Source organism: Cheilinus undulatus, linkage group 11 (genome assembly GCF_018320785.1).
Source record: "Cheilinus undulatus linkage group 11, ASM1832078v1, whole genome shotgun sequence".
NCBI classification, from domain to species: Eukaryota; Metazoa; Chordata; class Actinopteri; order Labriformes; family Labridae; genus Cheilinus; species Cheilinus undulatus.
Window position 1 is genome coordinate 38,332,363 of NC_054875.1, and position 27,364 is coordinate 38,359,726.

Genomic DNA, 27,364 nt, shown 5'->3' on the forward strand with positions numbered 1-27,364 from the left:
GGGGAAAGTACGGTATTTCCTGCCTCAATTAAATCATGATATATTGACTATTAACTGAAAGAGCTTTTAATGTCGTTTTGAAAGAACATCATAGTGATAAAAGTACTCACCTGAACACGAACTATTTTAATATCATTGTTTCACCTTATTCTAGTCTTACATAGTAAGCTGTTTGATTAGGAGTAAAATTAACCCCCTTTATAGACTACATAGCATGAAGGTTGATAAATTCAATCTTCCAGAGTCAGAAACAGTGGTACATAACTTTTGTACTTAAGTAAACGTACAGTTTGGTTGAAATTTATTCAAAGTACTTTTTTATAAAAGTACCCAAGTACAAGTATAAAGCATTTAATTTAAAGTGTCCTTAAAGCAGTGGCAGTCTCAGGACCTTTAAGAGGCAAGGGTGAAAACGATAAATGGCCCCCCTACGTGGTGAGGCACCAGTCCTCAAAATTTGTGATCCATTTGTAGCTAAACATTAAGGAACTATGTTTAAGATAAAACGTTTATATTATGGTATTCAACCTATGTCACCACTGTTATAAAACAGATGAAACATCATTATAACTAAGAAAGCATTAATTTCACAAAGATTACATAAGGTCTACTATTTCTGGAAAATTAACTTAAAAATGTGGGACAAATGGTACTTTGCATTTTCTCTGGACATGTGCCAAGAGGGCACTTTTTGTCCACTTGGAGGGCACCAAATAAGGCCCTTCGTTGAATTTTGACCACTTAGAGAGCACCAAGGAATGCCCTTCATCCAGTTTTGTTCTCTAAGATGGCACCTAAAAAAGCACTCAAATTTTGTCCACTTAGAGGGCACCAAATAAGGCCCTTTAACTAATTTTGGTCTCTTAAAGGGCACCTAAAAAGGAACTATGTCAAATTTTGTCCACTTGGTAGGCACCAAAGAAGGCCCTTTGTCCAATTTTATACACTTGGAGGGCACCAAATACGTCACTATGTCAAATTTTGTATACTTTGAGGGCACCAAAGAAGGCTTTATGTGCAATTTTGACAACTTGGAGGGTACCAAAGAAGGCCTTTTATCCAATTTTGTTTTCTAAGCAGGCACCTAAAAAGGCACTATGTCAAATTTTGTCCACTTGGAGGGCATCAGAGAAGGCACCATGCCAATTTTGTTCACTTTGATAGAATAAAGAAAAGATAGTCCACTTACAGGGTGCCAAAGAAGGTACTTTTTCAAATTTTGTTCATTTAGAAGTCACCAAAGAGAGCATTTTGTCCAACTTTGTCTCATTTGGCAGACAAAGGGCTTTTTATCCAGTTTTGTTCATTTAGAAGACACCTAAGAGGACACCAAAAAGCTACTCAGTTATCGTAATTTCAGTAAGCTCTTTTCCACTCTGGTTGCCAAACTGTTGCCACAAAGTCAGAAGCATATATTGTACAAATGTCTTGGTAAGCTGAAGCATTAAGATTGCCCTTGGATGGAGATAAGATGCTTGGGCCAAACCCTGAAAAACAGTCGCATACCATTGCCCCTCCTCCACTCCACCTGAGGCTTGGCGTGGGACTTGGTGATGTGAGGCTTACATGCAGCTGCTCGGCCACGGAAACCCAGTCCATGAAGTTCCCGCCGCACAGTTTTTGTGCTTACATTAATGCCAGTGGAATCTCAGAACGCTTCAGCGGTGGAATCAGCAGAGCGCTGTCGACTTTCTATGCGCCTTGGCAGTCGTTGACCCCGCTCTGTGATTTTACGTGACCTTCTGCTTCAGACCTGAGTTGCTGTTGTTAAGGGGGCCCTGTTTAATATTCTTTCTGAAGGCCCAAAATCCCTAGCTATGCCCCTGCAACACAGTACCAGGCTTGAAGTCACTGAGCTCTTCATCTCAAATGTGGAGACTGCATGGCTAGGTGCTTGATTTTGTACAGCTGTTGCAATGGGTCTGGTTGAAAATGTTGGATTTATTCCCTGGTTATTTATTCATTTATTTTTTTCTAAATCTCTTTTTCCCATTCAACAATATCCTTCATTTCATTACAGAGGTTTGAGGAATTATATTCCTTAAGTAAACTAGCCTCGTAATTCTACAGACTGGCTGTGTTTTGACGCTTGGGCTGAGTAATAGCAAAAAATGTTAAACGATGTAAAAACAGGACACACAGACACAGGCACTGCAAGGACACTTTAATTTATCAGAAGCAATAAATATTCACATCTCAATTCTCTATTCTTTCAGTACACATAATACATACACAAAGGAAAAGATTGAAATCATTTGTTTTAAATGATATCAATAAGTGCACTGACATATAAACTTTTTTAGGCTTCAATTTATAGCACAGTAACTCATTCTCTCACCTTCAGTCTCAAATAATAAGAAAAGAAAAAATAGTCAGTAAATCTTTTGGCCAACATCACCTCTTCTTGTTCCTCGTTGTTATGTACACTTAGTGGCACTCACATGCACGCACCTGAATACAGAATGGGAGAAGTTCATCCCATAGTTATGATAAGAAGCCTATGTGTAGTATATTCTGTACATTCAGGTTTATACAGTACAATCTATTCAATAAGTGCAGATATATTCATGCAAGAAGAGTCAAAAAAGACACACTGAAAAAGAAAGGCTAGCCAACACATACTTTAAAATCTTCATCTGACATTTGTGACTTTCTCCAAACCTCCTTGAAATCTTTTCATTTCTTGTTAAACTTTGTCAATCTTTATTTAGCTTCTCCCCTTAATCAGAATAGTTTCCATTTGAAATGAATGGCACTGAAGGCGTCAGTACTCAGTTACAACCTCAAAAATGCTATAGCAAAAGGGGGAGGGGGTGTCACAGAAAAAGCAGGGAATACATAATGTACCTGTAAGTTTTTCTACATTCTTGGTGTATTCTCGTGTCTAAACGAGTCTAAAAAGTGTATGAAGAGGGAGGATAAGAAGGCCATTTCTGACTTAAGACATCACATGTGCAAAAACCACAAAACCTCATGTAAAAAAGCGTGCTTCTTCAAAACAAAGAAAACAAAGTGACAAAATCTCATTGCTGCAAGGAGGTGAGCATAGGTGCTGTATAGTTAGAATGGTGTTATCAAGGGCTTTATTCCCAATTTCCATGAACACAATTAAGTCCTTTAGGCTGCTAAAAATGTCCTAAATTAAACTAACTCAGATCCATTCTTCAATTTTTGCTGATTGCCCCTTTTACGAGATTATGCCTATTGCTCACATCAAACAAAACAGAAAAAGGAGGAATAATGTTCAAATCAATTTGAACAAAACAAAACCCCTTTCATTATTTTGAACAATCAATAATACTAATAATAAAAAGATGAACTAATGGGAACCATGGTACTATGGAAATAAATCACACTTCACATATCAGAACACCCTCTGGTGGCTATGGCAAACTGAGGGGATTTATATGTGCATATACTCTCTATAACCATGTACAAACATCTGCTGATATAATTAATCACTGATCAAAACAAATATCGGACAATATTCATCATACTCATAGCAGGTATTATAATATCGATAAAACAGCAAAAAGCTTCAGAAACATTCAAAATATATTATTGATTGTATCATTAATTCCCCATACCCCACAAGGAATGCATTATAAAGCCAGCTGGCTCCTGTCAACATGTAAAAGACCAATAAGCAAAAAGACTGTCAGGAAACCGTGCACTGGTTTTAGAAGTTTGAGACAAAGCAACAAATCTGAGGTCTTTTTTAGAAAAAAAAAAAGCCTGTCAGCAAAGCGGAACCTGCAATTTGACGGAGACATAATGAAGCCAAGAAAATTATTGCAAAGTCAAGGGACATTTTTTGCAACTCTCTGCTTTTCTCAATACCAAACTGCGTTGGAATGCAATCGGCGGATAAGTCTTTATTTACATCCCCATGAAGCAGCTTGACATATATGGTCTCCGTTTTCCAGTGTCACATAATCACATTTGGTACTTTACATGTAAATAGTCTCATAAAGACTCAACAAGACTTCAAACATTTTAAACTGAGGCAATATACTTAGATATAGATTTAGATTCATCTTAAATTATATGGCTATAGACTTTTTTGACATTATGTGCAGAAATGTGAGGATTGTTTGTTCATTTTGTGTGCAGATTTCAAAGATGAGTGCACATGCTGTTCAAACTCTCACTGTGCTTTTTAAAATCCCCCTACATATGTGGGAAACGAAGGTGAAAGTAACAGAGACGGAGCAAACTGCGTTTCCTCCTGTCGCTGGCGCTGCTGCTGTTACTTTCTGTCCTGGCAGACTTGGTCCTGGCCCTGGCTCTGCCAACCTCTTCCATTCTGTAATCCAACCTGTGTCCCCTGTAGCCCGATACTCTGCTCACACTACGGTGCTTATCCGGTTGATAGGCTTGGATTTGGAGCTGCTGCCCCCTGTACCTGTTGCTCCAGCCCCCGTCACCTGCGGCCCCTGCTGAGGCTGCACGGGGTGCTGGGGGGGGTGAGGGGAGAGAGGTGTAAGAGGGGTAAGGGGGGACGAAGGGGGGGGTAAAGGGGAGTGTGGTGGGGGAGGGGGGATGGAAGAGAGAGGAGGGTACTGGGGCAGATACGGGGCGGCGGACGCTGCGTGATGTGCATTGACGGTAGCGGACGGCAGGTTGTGGGGCAGAGTGCCGAATATGAAGTGCGTTTGGTGGGTGGAGTGGCTGGCCGGGTGTGGTGTGTGGACGTGCCCGGGGTGGGTTTGGGAGTGTGTGTGTGGGTGGGGGTGGGAGTGGGACAGGGTTAGGGGTAGTTTGGTACCAGGGCCGCCGCCCCCTCTGATAGAGTGTGTGGGCTGCGCGTGGTACAGGGCAAACTGTGGGTTCTGGGAATGTTGGGAGAGAGGAGAAAGGGGGGGGGGACACCCCACCACCATGTTGGCGTAGCGACCCGGAAGGCCATGCTGGGAGAGCTGGGAGAGATGGGCCAGCTGCGGGTGCTGAGTATGTGGGGGGCCAAGGGGTGGCCGACAGGGTAGTGGGCCTCGCTGTATAGTATGAGGGGCCATACCTTGCAGCGGAGGGGGGACAGTTTGGACGTGGTAGCGATGGTGATGATAGTAAGGTGGTGGGGGCTGCACGGTTCCCACGTGACAGTACTGTGCGTGCAGCGCCTGGATCTTGGAGGGGCCCCCGTCCATCTGACACAGCGATGAAGGGGAGTGAGGAGGGGGCCCTCCCGTAGTCGGTGGGGGGACAGGTGCGGGGAAGGGTGGCCCCGGTGGAATAAGTGGGCCTGGTGGTTTGGCGCGTTTGCTGCCGAATAGGGATCCCAGGAAAGAGCCGCTGTTGTTGTTGCTGCTCCCCCCAGGGACGTTCCCCGCTCCTGGTCTCTCTACACTGCTGGAGACTCCCCCAACTCCTGTCCCAGCAGTGGTATGTTGCTGCCCCGGCCCACCCCCCACCCCCGTTCCGGGGCTCAGGATGGGGCGGTGAGGCCGGAAATCTTCTGTTCCATAGCAGCCAGGCATCACACCTGGCATTGGGTATCGCTGGTGAGGCTGTGGACTGCTAATGATGGAGCCCTGCGAGGACAGAGCGTAGTCATGCTTTAGAAAAAAAAATCACAAAAAATATTATAGTACAGCCTCTGCTCCCACCAACGTCATCACACAACAGTGTTAATTTTGGCAGCTATGCTATATTTAGTCCAAGTCTTAGTCTTCAGATAAAAATGTTTTTGGATTTTAGTCACATTTTAGTCATTTTAACCTTTTAATTTTAGTCTAGATGAAAACCCAAAAACATTTTAGTCCAGTTTAGGTCAATGAAAAGTCTTAACATTTTAGTCTTTGATAAAGTCAAGGCATTTATTTTCTTTGAACTAATTTTATAGGTCAAATTGTAAATTTATAGAAACATAAAACTCTAACACTAATTGCACTATTGATACTTTTATTTAAATTACACAGATGAAAATTGTGGCATACCGTAAATGCACAGCAAAGGAATATCATGGATTCTAAATGTCCAATAATTAGTGATACGCTGATGCCATCTTTTTCCAGACTAAGTGAGACTTCAAGTACTTACTTTATTTTGTTTTGTTTTTTTTTTTTTGGGGGGGGGTTTCATCAGCTTTTATTATGCAAACATGAGATCAGGTGCCTGTAAAGGGAAGCTTGGGAGGAAAGGAGTAGCGCTGTGCATAAGAGAGCAGCAGTGTGTGCACACACATTTGGACAGTAGAATTACATTTATCACCCTAAATTAAAGAGATACAGATTCGCATGGGATTAGTATTACCTGTGGATCTCTGTGTGTGCTTACTCTGCAAATTACAGACATGGTCAATTTTCATAGGATTAAAAACACAGATGTCCTGCATGATCATTACAAATGACCAGAAGTCCCTGGATCCCGTGCAAATAGGGCTTTTGGCTTAGTATCAGCAAATACTGGTATCAGTGCATCCCAACCAACAGTCCAGGTCTAACTTTTAGTGATGTTTTAGTCTTCTTGACAAAAAGCACACATGCTTGTCATCTGTTTTTATCACCTAAGATGTATTTTTACTAGTCTTGGTCTAGTCTTCCTCAGGAAATTTATGACCTTAAATGGTCAAAACCTTGCTGACAGTGTCCTACACAGTCTCTATTTTTTTTTTCGATCAGAAAAAGCCCAACAGTCCTTTAAAATCACACTTACCACCCTAAATTTCAGAAATGCTGATTTGCATGGGTTAAGTATTACCTGTGTACCTTTGTGTGTGCTTACTTGTCAAATTACAGACACGGTCAATTCACACAGGATTAGAAACACAGACGTCCTGCACAATCATTAAAAATTACCAGAGATTTCTAGGTAATACTAATCCCATGCGAATGGGGCTTTTGGCTTAGTATCAGCACAATGCCTGATACTGGTATTGGTGCATCCCTACCAACAGTCCAGGTCCAACAATTATTCTTGATTTACTCTTCTTGACAAAAACTACACATGCTTTTCATCCGTTTTTAACTCCAAGGATCTTTTTTTTAACTAGCCTTGGTCTTGTATTCCTCAGAAAAAAAAGGTAGTCAGCGAACATTTTTAGTCATAGTTTTAGTCACAAAATAAACACTGTTAAATAATGGATGTATTCATAACTTTAGGTAACAAACATGCTGGGTGCAGGTAAAAACACACAACAAAGCAGCGAGTCAGTGCTGAACACGTACATGTGGACAGACACATGCATGCACACGAATATACAATCTAACTCTAGACACACTGAGCATGCTTCAAGACTTGAAGCACCACTTACAGAAAAACACATCTATTAACAAGGCCACATCTAGTCTGTAAGACTTACTTCCATGGTACTGTCCAGAGAACCAACACTGTTCCTGCGACCACGTTTCCCTGCACCCCATCATGAAGACTCAGGTTAGCACAGAGTGGAAGACTTAAATGCTATCACACTTTTAATAAGAGAAAATCTCCTGAGCTGTGTCTAAATGACAGCAAGATAGAGGAATGCAAAGTAGCACCTAAGGTGACAGGAAGGAAATAAGATTTTCCTGCGTCTCTGAGGCTCTGTTGTCTCACCTGTGTCCGACAGGTCCCTGAGAGATGAGCTGAGCGCGGTGCGTTTGAGACCTTCACAGTTGTCATCAAAACTTGTCCTTCCCATGGTGCCGTTCACCACATCACTCTTCACACCTACGCCTCCTCCAACCACACCTCCGGTGAGCAAACTCGGCCGCATCACACCTTTCTGTTTCTCCAACTCCGCTGGAAATAAACAGACACATAACAGGAGGATTTAAAATCATCATACAGTAAGTCTGGACCACATTTGGTACCACCAGTGCTTGATTTCTTTTAATAAAAATGCTCCTGTGGGAACCCATACCCCTTAAACCTAAAGTTTACAGCAATGACCAGTAGGTGGTGCACTTACATTCAACTCTATATTTCTCCATCTCTTGCACTTCAGCAATGCTCTCCCTGAGGTCGCTAACAAAGCGGGTGCGGTCCTGTTGACTGGGTGCCATAAAGACAATAAGAACCTTCCTCTCCCCACCAAGGACTGCTGATGTCAGCCGGATACCATGAGGGTAGTCTGAGAGATGCAAACAGAGGAATCACTCACTAATCTTTGAAGCAATTTTGAAAATGTTTAAACAGACAAGAAGAAAAAAAGGGTCTCTTACAGGAGTTCTGGAACATGTGCACTTGCATCTCAACCAAAGGGAAAGATTGTCTGAAACTGTAAGTCACTGAGGTTTTCTTCTTCTGGAATATTTTGGTCACCTGATGGACAACATAAATGGGATATTAATAGCATAAAAGCTTTTTCCAAAGAGAGATTATTTTACCAGTATGCTGTAAGCAACAACAAATGTTAGTCTTACCACCAGGAGGTCATTAAAGAGGAAGACCTCTCGCTGGTGCACTCCTGTCCTCTGAGGTCTGTTGGGATCAGGGACCTCGTAGAGCTGGCAGCAACACACCAGCCTACGATGGGGAAGGGATAGCACCTGTGTGGACGAATACACACAGAAATTAACTGACTTTACGTGAGTGAAGAGGTATCAAAAAGTTTCCTCATTGCTGTATTCTGTTTAAAAACATACAGGCTTTTTTCCTACAATGACCCTCTCCACTGCCTGCACTTGGGACACGTGGTCGTCATTGGTCCGCAGCTCCCATTTCTGTATCCGCTGGTAGATCCCAACCAGCAGGTCCCGGGGTATATCCTGACCATTGTCAACACCTTGAATGGACAAGGGAAAAGAAAAGTGTATGCCTTATAGAAAGCACAAATTAAACAGTATTTTTTGATACAAAAAGATCCAAAGATATAGACATTTTTATGTTAAAGCAGATATAAAAAAGTATTTGAAAGCTTGTAGGTTCTCATTCATCCAGGTCATGGTTATCCAAATCTTCATCAAAGGGGGCTACTGGACTTGATCAAGGTTCTTGAAAATGTTTTACCTCCAGATAAGACTTCTGATCCCCAACATCCAAAGCAGCCTTGGATTCCTTTTGATAGCAATCCAAACAGTGCTTTCACACTGGATCACAGGACCCAAAATCATGCAGCCCTGGCAAACCTGAAGAGACCCAGGAGGACACGCCCTTAGGTGAAACTGGGTCAAAGACTCTGCCGAGGACTTTAAGGTGACCCAGGTGACTCTCCTGTGAATGACTCTCAGGTGACCACCCAGATTTTTAACATGTGGGTGGCCAACTGAGACTATAAATTCTAGCTCTGGCTCCAGTCACTAAAGAATGAAGAAGTCTTTTGGAGGAGAGGCGAGACAGTTTCAAGAACCTCAATCAAGTCTCGTTGCTCTCCTTGACAAAGATTTGGTTATTTGAAAGCTTTATCACCGCTGGAAACAGACTGTTATCTTATTAAGTCTTCCCTAAACAAATAATTTTAATGTATTAAAAAAATATTTAACTACATTAATAAAACAGCTTTTAAGGGAAATAACAGAGAAAAATGTAGTTTATGGGGCATGTTTGCGCTTGACTGACAGCAGCTGGCAAACTTTCTTGGTATCAGTGTAGTGAATAATTTAAGCACAAGCAAACTTGGACTGTAGCCGACATGCCACTGGCAAACTGCGTGATGGTGATATATAAGGACATGCATGTTAAATTAACTTAATTCAATGAGACTATTGCTAGTTGGTACTAGATTTACCAGCCTGGCAAAGCAACTGTTGATTTTTATTAATTCAGGACTTTAACATTGGCAGCTTACTGTCACTAAGAAGGGTTGAAACTCCAGTTTTTTGTACTGCTACAATGCTCTGATACCTGCATGTAAACCGGAGTACAGATATCTCATAGCACTGAGCAGTTTGGTTATATTTTGTTCTTTTTGTTGGCTGTGTCAGTCTTAACTGTCATAGTGAACATACAGCACAGGTATGCAGAGGCAAACTCGCAGTGTGATCCAAAGGCTACTGTGGCTTGCCATGCTAATATTAGCCACACTTAGCACACTGTGATCCCATGCATAGCTGTATTACAAAACTGTTGTCAATTTTGACTGTATCCTGAGCGATCTCTTGCCTCTAGACAAGTCAACCACTCTGAATTTAAATCTGCATTTCATGAACTCTGAAATTATTCTCCAAGGAACATTTCTAGTATTAGCACTGGAGGAAGCTGATTAGCATACACAGAGCCCTGATCTTAACCCTATAGATGAGCTTTCAGAGGAAACAGAACTGTGAGTATGAGCCAGGTATCATTACCAAATTTCCATTTCGCTTCATAGCCTCAAAGGAGTCCCATCCTGGAACATCAAACAAGTCTGAATGATGACCTTTGGTCACGTAAATGCAGCAGGAGAAATTAGTGGGAAAGGTTATAGTTATATATAAGCTGGTACTATATAGGGATTGGCTTTATTGTGTGGAGCACACTACTGTCTGGTTCAGACTGCCTGCACTTCCAGTGTTTGAATAAACTCACTGTTTTATTCATAATTGCATTTGCCTTTATGAATATGGTTCCCATTTATGTAGAAAATGTGTGGCCCAATTAATGCAAAAAGAAGAAAAACCACAGCCAGTCCAGTTTAATCGCCTAATCAGTCTAAACATAGCTCAGCTTAACTTTGCATGCAAATCTACTGACTGAAAACATAAAATTCCTCCTATTTGCTTCTCATTAAACACTGGACACATGACAGCACAGTGCATCTGATCAAAACAGAAAAGAACCATCAGACTTGAACCTTTCTTCTTATTTATTTAATTCAGTTTAATAACTGTTTGCCTAACAGCATGCTCAGGGTAGGTGTGGCACAGAGAGAGTTAAATACATAATAAAGTGTCTATTGGAAAGACAAGGAACCCAAACTTGCCCCTGATTGGCCCATCTATCACAGTGTGAATCTTTATCAGTTGCATTACTGTAAAATCCAGATTATAGGTTACACTAGTATACAAGCCACTCTCAGTTTTGGGCCTAGAGTTTTTTGAGGGAGAAAGGTTTAAACCATTTTCTATTTTCAGCAAAGTCCACAACATGACATTTCTTCCAGTCTTCCAATACCACCTGTTTTTGTCACTGAGTGTTTGCACTTCTGCTAGCTATAATACGGTAGTTGAGCTCTCAGCCTGCACTGATTGTTGTGGAGTTGACAGGCACTATCTATGAGTCACTCTGCCCACCTCCGCTGGTCACTTGTCTTTAACTGAGAAGTCTTTTCAATCAATTCAGCGCTCCACAAGCTTTCTTAGTTTTTCAGTATACCTTTGTTTTCTCTGAATGCAGGATTATGAACTAATAAGAGAGAAAAGAAAGGAAAAAGCAGTGTTAGCCCCTGCATGCCTGGTCTCCATTGTCTTGTATCACAGCAGGTTGTGAGCTGTGAAGCAGCCACTGCAATGTATAATAAATAGTTCAAAGTCTCAATCCTATCAGATGGCATGCAGAGTGTGTGATGATGGTGGCTGCACTGATGGTCATGACAGCACATGTCCTAGCACTTTTACTGGTATATTAGGTGCACCAGTATATAAAAGACTGAACAGTAAAAGGTTGTTAAAGAAAGTGAGTGTGGTAACATAAAAATCCAAATCAGCTTTATTTTTCTAGGTTGACAGAACTATTTTTTTTAAGATTTATATTTGGGCTTTTAGTGCCTGTAGTGATAGAGGAGGACAGTGGACAGAATGGGAAACAGGCATGAGAGAGTTGGGGAGAGGCATAAGGGAAAGGGCCACAGGCCAGATCTGAACCTGGGCCATCCGCGTACATGGGGTGCACCTTAAACCACTGGGCCATTTGCGCCCCAACAGAGCTAATTTTTTAGTAAACAGTACTCAATCCCTCCCCAAAGTAACTTTGTCATTGTGCTCACTTTATTTGACAATCATCCCTTAAGCTGCATAGTTTCGCAGAATGTCTTTGGGTATTAGACACTTTTGCACCATGAGTGAAGTTACTCACTCAGTTAGAGGCCCCACCTGTGGGACCAACTTCAACAGCTAGGGTGATGCACTGAACTCAGTGGAAGACCACTTTCTATATCAAAGTACACCTCTCAGTTTTTGTTTTTTCTGTAGTTTATCAAATTAGCTTACTTTGGGTGGTACGGTTGAAAAATTAAAATTAAAATATATAAAAGACATACATGAAAATTACAGTGGATGAGAAACATCTAAATTACATATTCTATTTTTCTATCTTGACTCATACTTGTATAGTTATGACAAATGTTTTGAGTATTTTTGACTTCTCTGGTTTAACAGTGTAGGTCACAGCCAACTTTTTGGATAAAAAAAGGTTTTCAAAAGTGTGTTTTATACTCTGGATTTTACAGCAGTTCATACTGAGGGAACTTAACATGATCTCCTCTGCAATCAGTGAGAATGGGTGAATGAACATTTCATGTAAAAGCACTTATAATAATGATAAGATGAAGAAGTGCTTTATAAGTAAAGTCCACTGAACATTTACAGTCCATTTAAAATGACCATTACCTCTTAAATTCTTGATGAAGTCCTCTAGTTTCATTTTCCTTTCAGCTTTGACGTTGGGACTGTACATGTCCGTGTTGAGGAGGATTATGGCAAAGGCCAAGATGAAGATGGTGTCAGGGTTCTGGAACTGCCGAACCAGGGTCGGGTTGCACACGCAGTATCTCTGACTGTAAAATAGACGTGTTTGAACAGGAGAGTTTGAAACTTCATTAACAGGAACAGACTGAAGTCATTTAAAGGCCTTGGTATTTGCAAAAGACCGGCCCTGTTTTTAAAAAACAACACCAACCCAACGGTCTACATAAAAAATGAAATGCCAATCAAAGTACACATAAATGACATGAAATATAATCACTGCAGTGGTTGATGAATGCAAACAAAAACTAATGCAATTGCATAGTGCCCTTGGAGTTTCAACAGGTTATACTGCTGTGAAGCAGTGTTCCTCAAACTCTTTTGTGCCATGGATGGGTTTCACAATTTTCAGGGACCAGCCATTAATGTGTGGGGAATATGTACACCAAAATTAAATGATACAAACAGCACAAAAACAAAGAGCAGAAAAATACAACTCACCATAATGCTTAATCTGTAAGTTAATTACCTGTCACATTAATGAATACTTTCAGTAAGACTTATGGTATTGTATTCTGAATGCAGCTTTCTATTTCCTGACAGGTGTAGCCTTTATTTCTATCTCCTGTTGAGCCTTTTCACCTTTGCAAAGAAGCTCTCTAACAAAGTTTTTAAAATTAATTTTAGCTAATGTTTTTTTAAGTTCCATGTGAACTCTCTGAACACCAAGCTGCGGCAGAAAATTGGCTTCTTGTACAGAAATAAATCAAGTTTTCAATTGTCTTGAAGACAATAGTTGAGGCTGTGCTTCTATCCTTTTTATTGATTATGGAGATGTAATTCAAAGGCATGCAGCAGCTTCATCACTCAGGGCCTCAGACATTGTCTATCACTCTTAGATTTATAACTGGTGACGGATACAGCACTCATCATTGTGTCCTACATGAGAAGATTGGTTGGCCTTCACTTGAAAAGAGGGGCAACAGACTTCGTTTTTTATACATTCTTAAGGCCCTCGTTGGAAAACTACCACCTTACATCTCAGACTTGGAGTTAAAGCACTCACATGACCTGCACTACCTGCTTTTAACTGATGGTATTTGACTGTTGTTTTGTCTTGCTTGTCCTAATGTGCTTGTAATTGAATTGAATTGAATTGAATTGAATTGAATAGTGTGTGGGCTTCATTACTGGGTATCAAATGGCAGGGACAATCGTTTTGATGTGTGTCCAGTCAGTTTCCAAAAATATAACATCTGTCAGACTCTGAAAATTAATAGTTTGGAAATAAACTACATTATTTATTCTTTCTGTCTGACCCGGTACAAAATGACCCATTGACCGGTGGTTGGGGACCTCTGCGGTAAAGGGAAACATTCAGCATAAACAGGCGGAAGGGCTTTTTTCCTTGCCTTTTTTAAGGCTAGTATCCAAACTTTTCAAAAAAGAGCCCACACCTAAAGTGAATCACGGAAAGTCACGAGCATAAGAAAAAGGACCTCTCAAACACAGTGCATATTACTGTAGTCTTTCTGGAAAACATCAGAGCTATTGTGCAAAAGAGAGAATAATTTCTCAGCACGATATCTAACCCATTTATGACCTTTGCTGCAAATGCCTTCTTAATCAGTTCCTCTATAGGAGTTACCCTGGTGGCCAGAATGGTGGTATCTTTGAAAATAAATGTTAACTTTTCTCACCTTTATTCAACATAGCATTCTTCATTTTTCTCTGCCTTTCTTTTTAGTCATTAAACACCCAGAATAATCTCTTGCAGAGAGATGCTGTGTTAGATTTCAGTCCTACCTTTAATTTTTTGACATTTCCACTCTTTCTACCACAAGGGGATGATGAGAGGAAATACTTTATCAAACTAAGTTGGGTCTAAAATGTCTCTGGCTTCATCAACGACATTTTCTAGCTAGAAATCATCACTGTGAAAATTAGTGTGATGAGCATTTATAATATATTTTTTCATGTGGACTGATGAGTCATTCTGATTGGCCCTCATGGCCCATAGTTGGGCAGCATAAATTCCAGATGGTCAGTTCATTACCATCGGTCAAATACAAACCTGAACGCCTCTATGAGTCTCTCCACTTTCTGGGCTTCTCCTTGAACTTTAATCTGAGCCTGGAACTTCCTGAGAGCATCATCCAGGTCCATCCCTGAGAAGTCCATCTCATCCACCACACAGCTGAAACAAACACATCAGAGGTCTCCCGTTGAATCTTTACAAAACATGAAGACGCAGAAACACTGCATATGCTGTCATGATTGTGGTTAGTTATTCTGTTCCTGAATGTACAGATTTACATTCATGCGTTTTTTTGAACAGATTTGTGTTACATTTTTCACTTTCAGATAATCCTGCAGATTATTTCCTCTGGGCTGTTTATCCCCATACTCACTCTAAGACGTCTTTGTTGAACTGTTTCTGCCGGTTTCCCAGGAACTCTCCGATCATCTGCCTGCTGAGGCCCTTCCTCTCCAGGATGAAGCGAGCAATCCCGACTGGAGTGTCTGATACGAAACCTCTCTCTATCAGGTACTGGATCCCTTTCTCTGGCTTCCTATTGTCAAAGAGAAGAACTTTTTCATACAACTGTTCTATTTTTATAGCATGATTACCATAAAATGATCTCTTTAGGGCCTGGAGCGTCTTACTTGTTGAAGAGGTTGAGGCCTATGCGGTACTGCCGTCTCTGCACCACATCACTGTTAAAAGGCGGTGAGTCCCAGCTGTGGCGGCTCTCTCTCTGGTAGGTTTGCTTCCCCAGAGGCGGCAGAGGTTCCCTCAGGCTGTCCTGAGACGAGGAGCCAGAGCTGCAGTTAACCGTCTCATTAGAGTTGGTGGTGGAGTTGAGTGAGTCGTTGTCTCCGTCTGAGCAGCACGGCTGCTCCAAACCACCGGGTGGCAGAGCTGTAGAAGAGGATGATGATAGAGGGGTGGTGGGGGGCTGCTGTGGGGAAGAGGAGGATGAAGGTGTGTCGGGGTACTGGTGGTGGTGGATAGGATGGTGGTGATGGTGGTGGTGTGCAGCCACCTGGTGAGGAATGTGTGGAGGTATGGGTCTGCCAGGGGCCCTGGTCTGGCCCTGAGCAGCTGCTGTGGATGGAGCGCGGGGGCCTGTGTTGGGGGAGTGTTTAAGGGTTCCCTGAGGGGAGCCAGCCCCTACTCCAGACTCCTGCTCGTAGACCAGCTGTCTGCTTAGAGAGCCTCGATCTGATCGGTCGCTCATGTCCACAGAGCTGTCGCTGGGTGGCTCAATAGTGAGGAGAGGCAGATGTGCGCCCCTTAAACGATAATCTCTACATTCAGTGCATGGAGTGCTGCGCCGACTGTTGCTGCTGCCCCCTCCTTCTGTGTCCCTGCTGTCCTCACGACCTCCGACGCCACCACCGGGGCCCCAGTATTCTGTGTCTGTGCTGCTGGGTGCCCGATCTAGGGACAGCGGTGATGACGGCATGCCATCGTCCATGTAAAGAGTGACGTCGCTGTATGAGGTGGCTGTGCTGTCGCCGTGCATACTGAGTCCTCCTCCAGCACCCCTGGCTCGTTCTCCTAAACCTCTTTGAGAGGAGGGGTTGCTGCTGCTGCTCCACACACACTCTCCAAAGTCTTCACTGATGCCTCCACCTTCCCTGCTGCCCTCCTGGGAGTCATCGCGTCCTGCGCGGCAGGTTAGGGCATCATCTATGGAGTCAGCTAAGGACTTTACCTAAAGGGAACACAAAGTCAGGATGAAGGAAATAAACAATCTCAATAACATGACATGATAGATTAGAGTTCATTTGGAAGGTATTTTAATTTTTGTTTTTTATCTTAGCATTCAGATTAAAATGTCTTTCAGTTTTAGTCACATTTTGGTTATTTTTATTCTTTGTAGTTTTTGTCAATTAAAACTCAAAAACATTCATGTTCAGTTTTAGTCAATAAAAAGTCCTTACATATTATTTATTTCTATTTGGACTAATTTAAATAACCAAGTTGTAAAATAAATGTAAGCAATACAAATACTTCTCCTTAGTAAAAACTTATCCTGCTATTCAATTGAGTTTAATTGCCAAAAATCTATTTTTAGCTTGTCTAAGTCTAGTGTGTCTCCGCATGGAAAAAAAAAGTTGTCGACTAATATTTTTAGTCAAAGTTTGAGTCAGTGAAATTAACACTGTGTCAGAAAGCCTGTTTCACATAACCATGGCACAAGAGATATGTTTCACATCCATCTGGGCAACAGACCATAGTCTTTGTTGGAGAAGGGCAGAACCTTTGAAAAAATCTCAGAGGGTGATTGGGCAAACATTCTGCCTGTCTCATTCATTACGGGCCAATCAGAGCAATGGAACATACGATATAGCTGGCATGCATTTGAAAATGAACAGCCAAAACTCAGCAAAAGATGGCAGTTTTCAAATAAAATAACTGTTGTGTAAACATGGTCTTAGGTCCAGTTCAGACCAAAGATTCAGTATACAACTAGACAGTTTCAGAGCATCACTGGCAACAGTTGAAGCAGTCTGAACCGAGCCGCTGTAGCTCCAATCAAACCATCTGATGCAGTCGCCAGCTGTTCAAGTCCATCGACTACACATCAGGCTTAAATGGAGAAGACAGGAGAGTTTATGGGCTGAAATTTCTGTGTGAAGACTTGGGAAAAAAAGATAATAATCATTTACAAAATTCATTGCATTACTTTATCAAACAAAATTGGGGATAATGGTGATTAATATTCCCCTTTTTCATATTTATATGCTTGCAATGTCCAGCAAGCTGAATCGCAGACAACTGCATTACACGGCTTGATTCGGACGACAACAGCTTAGTTCAGACTGCTGCGACTGACACCAAAATTGCTCTAGAACTGTTTTGGTGTATTGTGAGTCATGGTTAGACCTGAGCTTGTATTGTGCTCTTCTAATTGTCTGAATACTCAAAGCATATTTACACCGCAGGTTACACCTACCCATTCACACCCATTCACTCGACATCCACATACTAATGCAGGGCTGGTAACCTGGCATACAAAGCATTTTCCAGGAGGTAGGATTTTATCTTCTTTTGTTTGTTTGTTTATTTGTTTGTTGTAATTGTTCATTTTTTATGTACTTCTGCTCAGGAAAGGATGTTTTGTCCAACAAGAGACTGTGAAATCATAGTCAATACATGTCATTTTATTTTTCGATGGCATTTACTTCTCAGCTCTGTAGTAGCTGTAAAGCCGTACGCCACTTACACAGCAGTGGAAGCAAACTGCAAGAGAGTCTGGCTGCTAACCACATATCCCACACACCCCCCTTGCAGACCACAATGGTGAGATGCTGCCTCTGTCAGGACAGAAATACAAGCTAAAGCTTTCACAATAAAACTGGATTAAACTTCCAGTTAAGGAAAGGGTTAAGGTCAAAACCTAATAGCACAACACAAAATAAAGTCAAAGAGACAGTCTGTTTACAGGAAATAAGCTTGTTTCCAAGAAAACACTCTAATGCAGATAATGTATCTAAGACTAAAGCTAACAAAGCCATGTTAGCTACATAACATAGCTATGTAGCAAACATGAAAAAATCTAAAGCTAACGAAGCTGCATACCTACTTAGGTAACGTAGCCATGTGACTAAATCTAAAGCTAACAAAACTAAAAAACCTACATAAGTGATGTAGCTATGTGGCAAAATCTAAAGCTAACAAAGCTACAAAATGTCCTTAGGTAATGTAGCTACATGCCTCAATCTAAAGCTAATACAGCTACTGTTGCTACTTAGGTAATGAAGCTACATAGGTACAGCTAAAGCTCATGAAGCTATGTAAGCTACCTAAGTTACGTAGCTGTGCAGCTAAATCTAAAGCTAATGCGGTGACATAAGCTATTTAAGTAACGCAGCTACGTAGGTAAATCTAAACTAACATAGCTATGTAAGCTACATAGGTGATACAGCTTCATAATTAGTGACTCAGTATAACTAAGCATAAAACTAGCATAACAAAGCTAAAGCAAAAAAGCTACAACAGCTACATTAGATTATGCTACGTTAGCTAATCTAGACCCAGTTTTAGAAGTTGTTGGTGAACTGTGGTTCGCTTTGGCTGCGTTAGCTTTAGCCAAAGCTTACTTAGCAAGCCAGCGTTTGCATAACTACTACTAAAACATGACCATACATAATTTAATCACAAATTAGGCACTGGACTTTTTTCTGTTTTATTTATGAAATCCTGTTTAGTCTGTAATATTTGCTATGTGGTTATTTCATAAATGAACCTGCTAGACTTTGTTTATGAATAAAGATGAATTAAAAAAACCTACCGGCAAATTATGTCCCTTCAGTTCTGATAAAAGTGGGCATCACAGTAGTGAGAGCTGAGGTCTGCTCCAGACCCCTCTTGCAAATGGGGGCCGTGTCTTTCTCAAGGATACATCTGCATGTGACTGTAGGAGCTGGGGATCAAACCCATGACCTTCTGGCTGTGAGATGACAGACTACATACTGACCCACAGTCACCGTACAAGGGCATTATGGTTTCAGTCAATAGCCATGCCCAAGTTGGTGAACTACAACAAATATGGCTGACTCCTGAGTTGTCTTAATGCTGCTCACTGTCTTTTTAAATGAACTTGTTTTGTAGTTTAGGGTCTCTTGAACTCAGCCTCACTGTCTGTCCACACAAATGGCCAGATGTTAGCCCTTTTGTTGTAGGGTTACATCTGACTCTCTGCGGAGAGAAGCCTATGTGCACATGGGTGTGTTGTTTGATTGCAAAGTCACACCACCAGCTACTAGCCAGGCTTATATACAGCAGCATTTTTAGTCATTTCTACAGATCTGTGACACACTTGTCACTATCAAATTTTTACAAATCTAATTGGGGAAGTCTTTTGAAAACAAAAACGGATCCAGTTTTCAGAGCATAATTTCCGTGTAAACTTGGCCTGAGGCTTGTGGTGACAAGATTAGATATGTCTTTTAGTTTGCTTTGCCCAGTGATGTTCCTTCTTGTTTTTTTTGTGAGAAGTAGGAGAATTTAATGTAACAAGGATGAGCAAAATGAATCACCCCTGAATAATTTTAAGCCTTTAAACCAACCACATACAGGAATCATCAGACAGTTACCTGTTTGGAAAAAGAGTCTTCTAGGTGGGTGTAATCTCCTGGGCGGTCTGTGTCAGGTGAATGAGGAGGTCCTATGGCCACACTGTGGGTGAAGTTGGTCTGTGTCTGGGCCTGCTGCTGAGGCTGTCGCTCGTCAAAGGAATATTGCAGTCTCATGTTGGACAGGATGATGCGGCGTGTCATGCGGCTCTCTGAAGCAGAACTTCGGAGTCGCTCAAAGTTCTTGTTCATGCGATACTGTCTGAAGGCAGTCTGAATGGTCCTCGCTGCTCTGCGGCTTACAAAGGAGCCCCCATATTTTCTCTCCAGCATCTCCACCTGGTGATAGATGTGGCAGAAATGAAAGAGCACAGATTACATAATCACAGTCTAGAGGGGCTGGAACAAAGAACCTCAGCTGAAAAGAATCCTTATCTGCTGAGTATTTGATGGTGCTCATCACCTACAAACATCGAGAAGATTTACAACACAAATCTTCTAAGAAACAGCAACTTCAGAATTCAGAACATTTACATAATGTTAAAATAGTTCATTTATTCTAAAACTAGGCTTTTGATTAAGCGTGTGAACATGGTAGTTAACTGGAAATCTTCAAAATTTGATTAGTCAAAGCCCAACTAACACACTTAGATAACAGGATGATATTTATTGATCTCCAGAGGAGAATCCAAAAGTAATGTATGGATGAATCCTACAGCCAATTTGTGGGCCCAGCCATCATGGGTGGCTGCCATAAATGCGGGGGTAACTGCACCGTCTACTGCTGTCTGACGGAGATGGTTGGATTAAAAACGGTAAACAGCCACTGATAAGAGTACCTTAAAGGACTGGGCAGTTTCCATATTTAATACCATTTAGCTTTCCAAAAAAATGTACCATGTTATACGGTATTACTGCCAGGTGTTTGAAAAAAATCTTATACAAGGCAACCAAGCACTTGCAAGTGTGCACGCCCAAACACAGCGATCAGAGGGCACCCCTCAACTTGTGCTTCATGAACTTCTACAAAACGCTTTCAGTCTAAAAAGAAACAATAAGGAGGCGTATGTTTCAAAATTGCTGTAATGATTTATAACTGCGGCATTGTTTTCACACTTCACATGTAAATGAAATTACACCAGGATGAAGGATAAAACTCATGCTGAGGCCAGATGGGAGAAGTACAAAAACATCTTCTCCAAGAAAGGCTTTCAGTGAGGCTCTTTGCTCTCTTTAAAAAAAGTGTGGTCCAAGTCTGATAAAACTGCTGCTACACAATAGCTATATCTGAACTAAATGCAACAGCGGCAGCAGTACAATTTCACCCCACCCCTAGCTACTGCCTCATTCTCCTCAAATGAGGCTGATTGGTGAGGTTTTTTCTTAGATCTGGCACATTCATTTCCGATTAGGGGTCTGCAAGATGGATCTGCCTGATGACGGACATGGAATCTGGCCAGTCCATCCATGCATTAAAACATGCCCATACCATGACTACTTTAAAATACCATGGGACACTGTATTACCATACAACCTAAATAGCAATCAATGTTACAAGAAGAAAAATGTTCACTGCTTCAGTCAACAAGAATCTGAGTGTTACAGCTCAACTTCAAGCTTTGCAAGATGGATTTACCAGTGAGAAATATGGAAACAGGCACATCCATCTGCTATGCAAGGTTATCTACCTGTGGCTTGTGCACCTTTTCTTATCACATCCCTTTCAGTCAATTTCTTATGAACATGCTTCGATACAGTCTCTGAGAACAGCCTGCCCCTTCAGCAATGACCTGTGGCTTACCATCCTTGTGGAGGATTACATTGATTGTCTTCCCCATGATCATGGTTGTGTGAACTGAACCAGAATGAGAGAGTGAATGCTCAGGAAACTTTTTTAAATTGGACTTTTCCACAATATTCTAAAATTTTGAGATAGTGGGTTTAAGATTTTTGTGAGCTCGAGGATGTAATAATCAAGATTAAAACAAAAATGATCCTGGAATATTTCACTTTGTATGAGATTAATCTACAAATGATAAAACCTTTGGAGGTAAATCACAGGAAAAAACAGCTTTAACATATTCATTTTTTTTAGATGCACCTGTATGTACGAGACAGACCAGAAGAAGACAGACAAAGGTATCAATGTGACGAGAGCTGAAGCAAGAACCACCATGGTTACACTGTAAGACATGCATCCAGTTGGCTGCTTCTGACTAGATTGTTGATTGATATGTGATATAATCAGAAGAGAGACAAACTCATGTAACAAGCTGGTAGAAGGGAAACTGCTGACTAGTGTAGTGGAATTTGATTTACTTCTGGCACCATATCCAATCTAGCTCGTGCTTTTGCACTGCCCAGTTCACTGGCCTATAGCTCGACTTCACCATGCATGTAAGACACTGATCACTACCTTCTTATCCTGCAGATCTGTTGAGAGCTCATAGCTGTCCGAAAGGGCCTTGCATCTCTTGTTCTCCTCCTCCTCTTGCTTTCGGAGGGCCAGACTCGCAGGTTGGTGTCGCGTCCGCAGTGCCCAGGCCAAGCTTGCCGAACTGGAGGCGGACACATGTGAGGGCTCCCTGGATCCAGAAGGTACGATGCTCCCGCCGCCGCTGCTGTCAGTGTAGCGCTCGGACCCACGCAGGTAAGGTGTCTGGCTGAATGAGCTGTCTTTGTGGGTGCCCGAATCTGGACACTGGGAGTCCCCTTCCACACTGCAAGAGAAAATGAGCAGAAGCTTTGAGGATGAGCCACTTGTGAGTAATATGTGTCTTGACAAAATATCACACCAAACATTTTGAGGTGTTATCAGCACAAAAAAGAGACTGAATTAATGACTGAGCAAGGTTAGGATCACAGAATTATGTGTGGTAGTGCTTACAAGATTTTTTAGATGAGGACTTACATGTAAACTTTAGAGCGGCGAGCAGTCAACCATCTCTTAGTGGAACTCATGATGTTTTACCAAAGTCTGAGATCTGTTCTTGACCTACATTATAAGATGATGATCCAACAGATGTAAAGGTCTTTGACCTCAATCTTCCTCCTTTTCCTGGGTTAATAAACTACTACAATCAGCCAAGCCTACTAGCTGTAATGCTCTGCCCTTTTCTCCCCATGTTCTTCTTTCTTTCAGTATATTCTCGTCTCCAAACCGCAGCAATATCACATTTTAAAGAGTCATCAACACGCTCCTCCACTGTCACATACCAGCAACACCATATTGACAGGAAAGACCAGGTTCTTCTTCAGCCGCAGGTATAAAACCGGCACATTACATCACTATGAAATACCGTGACACAACTCACATCTCCTCCCCAGATCACTCTCACTGACAGAAGATTGTATGCCAATCAGGCCTCTTTGCAGGAAGCATACCAAAAAACCCACAAAACTTATCAGCATTCAAGTTAGTCCAGAAATCCTCCAATGTCCTTTTATGCACTTCTACCCAGGCGAGTCAATTAGTCAGTCTGTGTTTGGGAGAACAACAACAAGTCACATGTTCCTGCCTACATTTCCTCCTTGAGTTAGCCGCACCCCCTTCAGTCTGCTTTGCCCTGTCCCATAACAGGGCAGAGCATCATGAGCATTAACAGTATGAAACAGGCAGATTTTGATGGCTTCACACTGCTTTTGTGGTTCTAAGTTTTGCAGGGTGGCTCTGAATCACTTACTAAAGCAGCTGATAGAAAAGTATGATGATGTGACCATGACTCTTTTGCTCTTTTGAGTCTGCTAATGTGCCCCCTCCTCCCTCCCTCAGTTGCTGCTGTTCCCCTGGATCACAGACTTCCTGTGTTAGTGTTAGTTTGTAAAAAACAAGACTGAGAGGAAAGGCATTTCCAAGAACAAGGAAATAACTTGTTTAAAATTCAATTAATTGCCCTTTATTGATCCTGAAGTATAACTAATTAAACCAGACATCAGTTTATACACCCTCACTCAAGATATTTGTTGTGGATGAATGGGGAGATGTTGAACATTTTACTGGGACATCCTGTTCCTTCAAGAAACTCCTGACTAAATTATTGTTGAGTCTGAGAACACTGAGGACAGATCTGATGTATTGCATAACAAAGAGCTGTGCAAATGGGGATAATACATTTCCCACTTAGTGCAGTTAGTTAAGATTAATCTCCTTTTTGTTGCATTTTTAAAGTCCACTATTCTGCCTTTAAAGCAGTTCTTGTTTCATATTAAAATTTGCAATTAAGGGTGATTGACTCCGTTTGGACACAGACCTGCTTTTTTATTTTGAAAGAAAATAAGAAACTTAAGGTAGATTGAATGTAATCACAAGAACTTAACATGGAAAAAGGAATTTGATATTGGCTAAAAGGACATAAGGGGACAGTACAAGGGTAAATGTTTGATAACACAGCTGTCTTTGAGTTCTTAAAACTGAAATAAGGTATAAAGGAGCAGTGGTGGACTTATATTACATCACTGTAGCTACAGGGAGACTTTGCAGTGGCTTAACCGAAGTGTGCTGAAAGGGACAATGAGGCTTTTAGAAAAGTAAAGCATTTATAACAGATCTTAATTAATCATGATTAATGCGTTAAACTCTTAACTGTGGTGAACCTTGCCCAGAGTGGCCGGCCTACCAAAATGACTTTCAAGACTGCAACGACTTATTAAGAAGGTCACAAAAGAACCCAAGACAACATCAAGAGCTACTATCCACAAATGGAGAAAACTTGGAACAGTGGTTAACCTTCCCAGGAGTGGCTGGCCTACCAAAATTACTCCAAGAGCGCATCAACAACTTATCCAGGAGGCCATAAAATAACCCAAAACAATATCTAGAGCTATTATCCACAAATGAAGAAAATTTGGAGCAGTGGAGAACCTTCCCAGGAGTTGCCAGCCTACCAAAAGTACTCCAAGAGTGCGTCAACAACTCATCCAGGCAGTCACAAAATATTCCAGAACAACATCTAAAGACTTGCAGGCCTCACTTGACACTGGGCAAAAATGGCATCCATGGGAGAGTTTCAAGGATAAAACCACTGCTGACCAAAAAGAACACAAAGGCTCGTCTCACATTCGTCTAAAAACATCTTGATGATCCCCAAGACTTTTGGAAAAATATTCTGTGGACTGATGGGATATCTGGTGTTAAACTAACAGCATTAACATCACGCCAACAGTCAAACATGGTGCTGGTAGTGTGATGGTCTGAGGCTGCTTTGCTGCTTCAGGACCTGGATGACTTGCTGTAATTGATGGAAACATGAATTCTGCATTCTACCAGAAAATCCTCAAGCAGATTGTCGGGCGATTAACTCATGACCTCAAGCTCAAGTACACTTGGGTTATGCAGCTGGAAATAGATTCAAAACACATCGTAACGTCCACCTCTGAATGGCTTAAAAAATGAAGGTTTTGGAGAGGCCTATTCGAAGTCTAGATTTAAATCTGATTGAGATGCTGTAGCATGACCTTAAATAGGCCATTTATGCTTCAAAAGCCTCCAATGTAGCTGAAAACTATATTGCAAAGAAGACTGGGACAAAATTCCTCCACAGTGATCTGAAAGACTCATTGCCAGTGATCGCAAACACTTGCTGGGTGGCACAACCAGTTATTAGGTTTAGGCAGCAATTAATTCTTCACATACAGCCAGGTGGGTTTGGATGGCTTTTTTTCCTTGATAAAATCTGCATACTGTTCCTTTAAAAGACACAATTTAAACATTCAAAGGATTACTTGAAGACATCTAAGTGGTGCATATGTAAGAGCAACATCAGGTTTTAATGTTTATTCAATTAGAGATAAGTAATCACTGCATTAACACTCTGTACATTGTTTACACTTTGAGATAATTAATCAGGAGCAACAAGTTATTCTACACAACTCCATCTCCTCTTGAAAACACATTTTTCTCTCTCTCAGCGTTGTTTATCATTCCTCCTCCTCCACTGCTACTTAAATAGAGAAACTGAGAAGAGGGAGGGGGTTGCTTGGTGACGGTTGCCGTGGGACCTTTGTGGGCGGTGAGGCAGTTGTTAGGATGAGAAGCGTAGTTGCCATGACGATGTATTGACTGTTATCACGGTTAAGGTGGGCGTTGAAGATGCTCCACAGGTTGTGAATGACAGTCTACATAATACTTGTCTTGTTATGAAAACAGAGGAATAATAAATATGTGCTCTATGTAAATGCAGCTTTGTTCAAACTTGTTAGTTAAAGAGGAGCAGAGAGCCTAAAAATATCCACATTTGGATCCTATTTATATAATGTCTTGAGTAACATGTGAGAATAGCATATTCAGGGTGAAAAGTGCTCCTTTTAAGGAGTGGAAAGTAGCTCCACGAGTGCCTCTGCTCGGTGCCAACAGGTCGACACAAGCAGCGCCTTCGCTTCCTGCCATGCACATCAGCAGGAGCAGATGGTATTTGCTCATTCAACTGAGTCACAGAAACCCTAAAATACATGCAGCGCGAAAAATTCAGCAGCAACAAGCCCCGTTTCATTAAAGCATTTGAATATTCATGGCTTTTCCTCTGGATTGACTTGACCGCCAAGTCCTTACAGCTGTCATGTCACTTTTAGTGGAGACTGAAAAGCTAAATACCTCAGGGAGAGTGATATTTTCTGCATTAGCTTTACAACTAATGAGTCAGAGTATGGATTATGTGACAGTACATAGAGATTTCCATCTCTTAAGTATGTTTGCAGTGAGACAGTGCATGGATTTGAATGTCTTTTTTCAAAAAGTGTTGGACTGGTAATCTGGCATACATGGCATTTTCCCAGGGGGATGTTGTTTGTTTGGTTATTGTTATATTTGCTTACTTTTGATGCACAGTACTGTGCATAAGTTGCAGGAATGTAGGGTGCTCAGGAATTATCACGGGGCCCAGGTTGCCACAACCAGGGACTGGGGTAGGGGAGCAACTATGGTCAGGTGCCACTACACAAGGGTCTTTTCACCGTGGTTGTATGCCCGGAGTCCACCAGTGGTTTTTAGGCCCTTGGGATATCCACAACACTACCATAGGCTCGTGGCAACACTACTACCCACCCTAGGCTGTGTTCACTCACCATATATACCCCTTACTCCACCCTAAAAGTGTGGACATTGTTGTTCTTTCAGCAGATTACATTCCCTCAGTAATATACAAGGACATCTAGAGCATGACCAGGGATGTGTCAGTCCTCCTTCCCACCAGATAGTGCCCTCAGGTGGCTTACTTGCTACATCTATGCCTTATTTCAGCCACAGTTTTTGGCTCAAACATGTCTAAAAGTTCTGCACAGTACTGTACCGGTACACGTAAGGATGTTGTGCCAACAGTATTTCCCTCTGAAAACAAGAGTCAGAGAAAACTGAGTCAGTACCCATTGTTTTATTTGAATATGGCAGTGTTCTTTACTGGTCTAGCCTTGGGACCCAGCAAAGGTTTCAAAATAGATTTTGCTTGAAGGTGAAGGCTCTGCTTAGTAGATGGTCACAGTGTTAGTCAAGAAGCATGCATGATGTCACAGGGAGCACATTGCTAGAAGCCCCCATACATTTATGACGATGCATGTTGAATACAATGGAAAATAGTTTAGTAGAGATCTGCTCTGTACCAACATAAAACTGGATCTAAAAGTGCAACAAAGCTTTAGACTAGAAAGGATGCAGCTGGGGTGGAGGAGGGGAAGCTTTGCAAGCAGCAATGTGGTGTTATCAACATTGATGGGATTAGTGAGAAGAGCATCAGATTTAAATGGAGAATGACCTGTGATTGGCT

General features: G+C 41.6%; 1 protein-coding gene across 1 annotated transcript in view; it reads right to left on the reverse strand.

Moving 5' to 3' along the window:
- Positions 1-2,149: 2,149 nt before the first annotated feature.
- The window catches only part of iqsec2b (IQ motif and Sec7 domain ArfGEF 2b), a 76,095-nt gene continuing 50,880 nt past the window's right edge, over positions 2,150-27,364 (reverse strand). Inside the window, 14 exon segments of the mRNA XM_041799254.1 lie at positions 2,150-4,467; positions 4,470-5,531; positions 7,301-7,350; positions 7,537-7,722; positions 7,892-8,053; positions 8,145-8,244; positions 8,346-8,471; positions 8,568-8,707; positions 12,447-12,613; positions 14,596-14,718; positions 14,933-15,094; positions 15,189-16,243; positions 19,632-19,949; positions 22,027-22,330. Of these exon segments, the coding sequence (XP_041655188.1) occupies positions 4,171-4,467; positions 4,470-5,531; positions 7,301-7,350; positions 7,537-7,722; positions 7,892-8,053; positions 8,145-8,244; positions 8,346-8,471; positions 8,568-8,707; positions 12,447-12,613; positions 14,596-14,718; positions 14,933-15,094; positions 15,189-16,243; positions 19,632-19,949; positions 22,027-22,330 (4,252 nt within the window). The 3' untranslated portion in view covers positions 2,150-4,170.